We start from the raw sequence: 6000 nt of genomic DNA, 5'->3' as shown, positions 1-6000 counted from the left end.
CCGCGCCCGACTTGGGCGCCCCCTCCGTCCCACTCCGGGAGCGATGCCCCCCGCCCTTCGCGCCCCCCGGGAACGACGCGAGCATGGAGAAGTCGAGTAGCGAGGATTCTTCGATCCACCGGAGTCCATCTTTGGACAGCAAGGACTCGGACTTTGCCAAACCGTCCACCTCGGGCCGCCCGTTCGGCCGCGGCTTCACGGCCGGCGCCTTCTACGGCACCGCGGGCTCCAGGGGCCAGAGCCGCGCCGAGGCTGGCGTTAAGACTGACAAGTACTATGCACCCAAAGGCAGCAAGTACGTGGTGTTTTACCTGGACCTGTCCTTTGTTTTTCTTCTAGAATTTAAGAAGTGCAACATGGCCAGGGGCTGCCTCTGCTGCTTGAAGTACATGATGTTCCTCTTCAATTTGATATTCTGGGTAAGTCCTTGCGATTCTCTCTCCTTTGCCCCCTCCCCTCTTCGTTGCTTATCCCAGCGTGATGCCCTCTTCCTTCTGGGTGCTGCATTGCCCTGCTTTCTGCACAGCGGTAAGTGTGGGGTTTAAAAACAAATCGTCCTCCCCACCCCCCTTCATTCATCTTTCTCTTCCTTTCTCCGTGGTGGCTGAATGGAGGCTCCAACTTGCCTGTCTTCCAGGAGGTACATACTCTACTCCTAGGTGGCTGACAAAGTTTGCCGCCACCTCCCTCCCCTGTAAGAAACCCATGCTGGAAGTGCATCCAGCTGGGTAACCTGCAGAACTAGGTGTGGGGCCAGAATTTTTAACAGCTGTGACCTTGAGTTGAAGACCGGCGCAAATGTGGATGGTTTTGGAGTTTCTTCTTGTATTTTTTCTGAATACGCAAGAATTTGATCTGCAGTATTTTATGGGCATGAGGTGGGGTGGGAGGGATCGTGGAGGTCACTTCCTCTGACTCTTTCAGTGAGTCCCAGAAAAAGGAGGGGAGCCCCCTGTCCCGAGCCGAGAGACACACACACGTTAGCTAGCCTGCAGATATGCCCGAGTTAGGGCTTGTGTGGAAAAGGAGTGTGTGGGAGAGATGCTGCCATCGGGTGGCGGGCAGCTGCTTTTGAGGGATTGCAGTGGACTGGGCAGGGAGCGGGCTGGCCATGCGCTCCCACCATGGAATGCCAGCCCTCCTGGCTCCAGGAGCCCCAGAGACTGGAAGGGACAAAGGGAGTGCCCCTATCCTGGGTGAGAGGTTATTTTCTAAAAAGGGTGTCAGTGGGTGGGGCAGCTTGGAATTGTTCTCCGTCCCCTGAGACTCTGGAGGCCGTGTGTGCACACGTGTGCACGCGTGCAGAAGAAATACTAGTGAGGCAAATTTGAAAACTTCTTAAATTCGTATCTAATTGTTCCTTCATCCCAACTGCCGCCTCCGCCTTTCTTCACCAGAGCCCCGACGTCGTCAGCACAGATGTTTGGCCCTGCCCCAGGGCCTGTCCTGCCTGCTGGAGGCTGTTAGCTGCCCATGGTCCAGAAGGGCACTGGGGGCAGGAGAAAGTCATTCCCAGTGCAGCTCTGTAGAAGCGGTTGTACTTTGATGTTCAACACTTGTGTGAAGTGACCTGCTTTAAGTGACCAACTTTTTTTGGGTGTGTGTGTTGGGGGAGGTGACTTTTCCCATAGACGGGGAGAGCTTGGGGCTGGGCAGGAAGAAGACTGGGTCCAGTCTTGGGTCTGTGTCAGCTTCTTGTGTGACCTTGGGCAAATCGCGTTAGCCCTTAAGGATTGGGTTTCCTTTGCTGTCTGTGGGGGACTCTTGGGATAGTTTCCCTCATGTCTGACCCCATTACTTATGGGACGCCCTGAATCCTTGCCTTCCCTTTGTGTGTGTTGGGGGGGGCGGGGAGCCCCTTTCCCAACCTGGGGCACAGGCTGCCGCTTTTCTTCTCAGGAGCCTGGTTTGAGATCATCTGAGTTGGATTTCCCCGGGAGTCTGCATGGTCCCATGCCCTCCAGCCACCGCAGTTAGGACGTTACCTGTCCTGTAATGAGGGTTTATGGAAATTGGGCGTAGAACCACTGGAATGTCAGGAATGATTTTGTGGCCGCCTTTGGGCGAGTGCTTCTGGTCCTCTGACCCATTTGCCGGCGTTCGTGTCAGCCAAGTACCCGTGTGTGTTTCTCTGGGGCCCACGATTTACATGAATGCTGCCTTGCTTTCATGGTGGAGTTTCCCTCTCTGCCCTCATTCATAGCCTCAACCTACCTTTCTTCCTTGCTTCCACTCTGTATGTCTTAACACTTACTAGAAAGACCTTGGTGGGGATGCTCAGTGCCTCGGCCAATACCTCCCACTCAGCGGCCCTCCTCCCCACCCCCACCCCGCCACCTGCTGGCCGGAATAGATATAACTGCTTGTGGCTCCTTCCTTCTCCAGAATGGTCCTGGCTTGGTTTAGATACCTCCTCCCTCACATGTGGCATAGTAGGCCGTGTGCTGCACATAGTAGGCACTCATTATATGTTTGTGAGTGAGTGAATGAATGGTGGGCCAGAGTGGTAAAGCCACATCTTATTGTGTGGTAGGGAACCCCTCTTGATAGGGAAGAGAAGTTAGTTCTCAAACTTGCCTGTGATGAAGGTTCTTTAAGCAACTTAACTGTGGGGTGACAACCGGCTCTTTTCATCTTCTCTTAAAAGCTTGGCAGAAGTTAATGAGCTGATTGATGGAATATAGTGAGAGAACTTGCCGTCTCTTCCTAATTAGGAGGTACCCACCACCACTCTTTCACCAGGCAAGGAGTCTCTCTGTCTCTGAATCTCTGACTTTTCTGATTACTTAAATATCTTCAGAATTCCCATGACTTGCTACAAGCTGGGAGAAACTGAATCTCAAAGACCCCGTTCTTTTATGCCAGTAGTGTGTGAGTTATGAAATAAGATATAGACCTTAGATGGAAAGTTAGCAGAAGAGAAACAGATGCTGGCGTGTTTAAGAGTATTTGCCACTGTGTTCCTTGGGAGGTGGAGAAAGTGTAGCAGGCAGTTAGCCAGGATTTGGGCATGGGCAGGTGACTGAACTTGAACAAAGACGTCCTGCAGGCAGGTGCTTGGGCCTGATAGAGAAGAAGCAGAGGAAAGAGCCAATCAGAAGAGAAAAGAATGAAGGTGTTTAGGCCAAAGGTAGATGGGGTAGTTGATGACACAGGGCCCCTGGGAGACTTCTGCCGCTTTCCACTGCATACATGAATAGAAAGGCTGGAGGTGAGGGAGACGGTGGGGGTGAGGAGGGATGCAGGGCTGGTCAGAGCCCGAGGCCCGTGGGACCCAGAGCAATTGTTAGGAATTATGTAGCCATCGCTTTTTCTAGTCTCATGGCTCAGATCCCAAAGGAAGGCTTTTCTGAGACATTAGAGTTGAACCTGAGGCCTGCAATCAATAGATAGAGATCTTCCTATAGATCCTGGAGCCTACCTGGTAGTTCTCCAAACCCACCGCTGCCGTCACACCCCCCTGCCTTCTCAGAGTCCGCTGGGAGGATTCCCAGTGCGGAGGAGAGGTGCAACTGTCACACTGCAACCCTCCCCCCCCCACCACACCCCCATCCCCAGGAGTGAGAATCCTGGTTCCTTGCCACTGGGCGGAGCTTCTAGAGTATTGTTATTAGTGAGGACGTGGATGACATCACCAGGGGCAGGATAGAGGCGGAGCTATGTGGCCTGCGCTCCTCCTCACCACGGAAAGAGCAGGTGACTTGCAGGCTGCTGGGGGAGCGTGTAGTGTCCAGGTCTGCTCCTGGCACCACTGACTTCACTCAGATGGTGCTAGCCATGTTGGCACGCAGGGCAGCATTTTTGGGGGCCTGCTAGAGATGGTGGGGCGAGGGGAGGAGGATTCGGGGGTCATATCTGCCTGAGCCCCTCCTCCTCTTCCCTGGCACACCTCACCCTGATCCTTGGGGCCAAAGAGAATGCTGGCTTCTTGGTGGACAGGGAATAGAAGGCCAGGGCTGGGACAGAAGCTTCTCTATCCCAAGGGGCCTGTACACTGGGAATGAAACCCACCCCAGGGTATTTATCCCAGCAGTGGACACCGAGGGGCAGCTCCCTCTGTCAGCACATCTCTGAGCCCTCCCAGAGTCGTCTGGTGGAGTACCCTGGAGAGAGATGGAAGTGAATCCGCACCCCTCCAGGAGGGCAAAGGAGGCTCAGTGCTTTAGACTCTGAGTAAGGTAGAGAGTGAGTGTAGGGGTGGGCTTTGGCCGCTGGGGCCCGGGTCCCCTTCTTGAGTCAGCATATCATGATGCTGGCCTAGCCCCTCCCAAACCAGAGCCAGCTCCTATCTGATAAGGAGGGGTGGGGTGGGCCTGGGGTTGCCGGCCTAATTGCCACTCAGGATAATGGTCACTTTTCATGCGTGCCAGCAGAGCTGCTCTGTCACTTTAAATCATGGCTGGCAGAATAGTGACATTCTGGCTCCATTGGACAGGCTATTCCTTGTGGATTGCTCCCTTAATAAAGGCCAATTAGCCAAAGAGGCAGTGTTCAGTGTGCCTGCTGGAGCAAGGGAAAGGTTGGGGCCGGGCTGCCATGGGTAGGGTGCCGGGTGGAGGCCCTGATTAACCTCCCCTAAGTGGAGTCAGGTCCTTGTGGCTCGGCCTGTTCACTTGTCTCTGGGTGCAGGCGACTGGGGTAGGGCTCTCCTGTCATTTCAGAGGCATGTGTTTGTTACTGGCTTGGCTGCATTGTGAATTCATCTGCGGGCTCCCTGGCTCTCCATTGGTCCACGGTGGCCCAGGACATGGGTCTGTGCACAGTCGTTGCTGGAGGGCCTGGGTGTCTAAGGAGTCTGTGTGGTGCCTTCTGTCTGGCAAGGGAAGTGTGGGAAGTGGGCTGTGGGGTCTGAGTGGGGTCCAAACAGGTCTGGACCTGGCCTCCCCAAGCAGGAGACTAGCTAAGCTGGGTGGCGAGAGGCATTTAGAGGCTTCCCGAAGGGCTCAGGTGTGAGGCATCAGGCTCTCTCCTCAGAGGCCTCCTCCAAGCAGCCCTTCAGAGTGGGTCAGGCATGGCTCTGTTCGGGGTAGAGTTGGCTGGTGCTCCGAGACCCCAGAACGTGGCCATGAAGGGATGAATGCCGGCTCTGTGTTCACTTCTTTTCCAAAGCATTAAAAATTAAACTTCCTTGTCTTAATATCTATTTTTAAATCATGTCAGAGCCAGCACTGGTGTCAATCAAGAGGGGGCGGGGTGGAAGACGATAGAAAGGAGAGAGTCCCAGCTGAAAGACGGTGCATGCTGTCAGTGCCTGGAGGAAGGGCCATGGTTCTGCCCTCCGTTTGGCTGGCCTGCCGGTGGGGAGCACAGAAAACCGCACTGACCTCTTCTGAGGATGGGGGGCCTCACCCTCCCCATGCCGTGCCTCCATGCGCCTGGCTGCCCTTGGCTGAACTTGGCAGCGGGCTCTGGGGCTTGCTGGGCTGTTGGGGTCCCAATCGAGCCCATTCACTCATGCCACAACTATTTACTGAATGCCCGCTGCGTGCACAGGAGCCTCCAGTTGGTGAGAACAGGCTGACTGGGCTTGCATAGGGTAGGGCGGATCAGCTTTCTCAGGCCAGGAAGTCGCGGAATTGGGAGGTCATCGGCCTGTCCTCCGCCGCGCATTTGAACACAGGGCTAACAAGGCAGGGGTCAGAGCCGGGCCCTCTCCCCCTCCCCAGCATTCTAGGGAGGGAGACCGCAGCAGGTCTGGACCCAGCCTCCAGGTGGCCTAACTTGGCTTTCCTCTCCCCACCCCCGCCTGGTGGCTGTCTGACTCTCCCTGTCTAGAATGTTTGTGTCCATCAGAAATAAAGGGGAGGGAAAAAACCAGTCTGAGTTTCCTTTAGGAGTTTTCTAGTTTAGAAAAAAGAACTGGTGAATTACGTGTCTTTTTCTGTGTCTTCTGCTGAGAGGGCCGACTGGAAACACTTGTGGCTAGTGGGGACTGCATACATTTATTGAGCACGTGCTGTAAGCCAGGCCCTGGAGCTGTTCAGAGGCCTGTGGAGGAGT

The 6000-nt window shown here is 54.9% G+C and overlaps 1 protein-coding gene across 1 annotated transcript in view; it reads left to right on the top strand.

Moving 5' to 3' along the window:
• Positions 1-12: 12 nt before the first annotated feature.
• Positions 13-6000, top strand: part of TSPAN9 (tetraspanin 9) — an 81428-nt gene continuing 75440 nt past the window's right edge. Inside the window, exon 1 of the mRNA XM_077758994.1 lies at positions 13-419. Coding sequence (XP_077615120.1) covers positions 84-419 — 336 coding nt within the window. The 5' untranslated portion in view covers positions 13-83. The remainder of the gene's footprint in view (positions 420-6000) is intronic.

The sequence above is a fragment of the Crocuta crocuta genome, unplaced genomic scaffold (assembly GCF_008692635.1).
Source record: "Crocuta crocuta isolate KB4526 unplaced genomic scaffold, BGI_CrCroc_1.0 scaffold72, whole genome shotgun sequence".
Classification (NCBI taxonomy): domain Eukaryota; kingdom Metazoa; phylum Chordata; class Mammalia; order Carnivora; family Hyaenidae; genus Crocuta; species Crocuta crocuta.
This window is presented reverse-complemented; position numbering and strand designations above follow the sequence as displayed.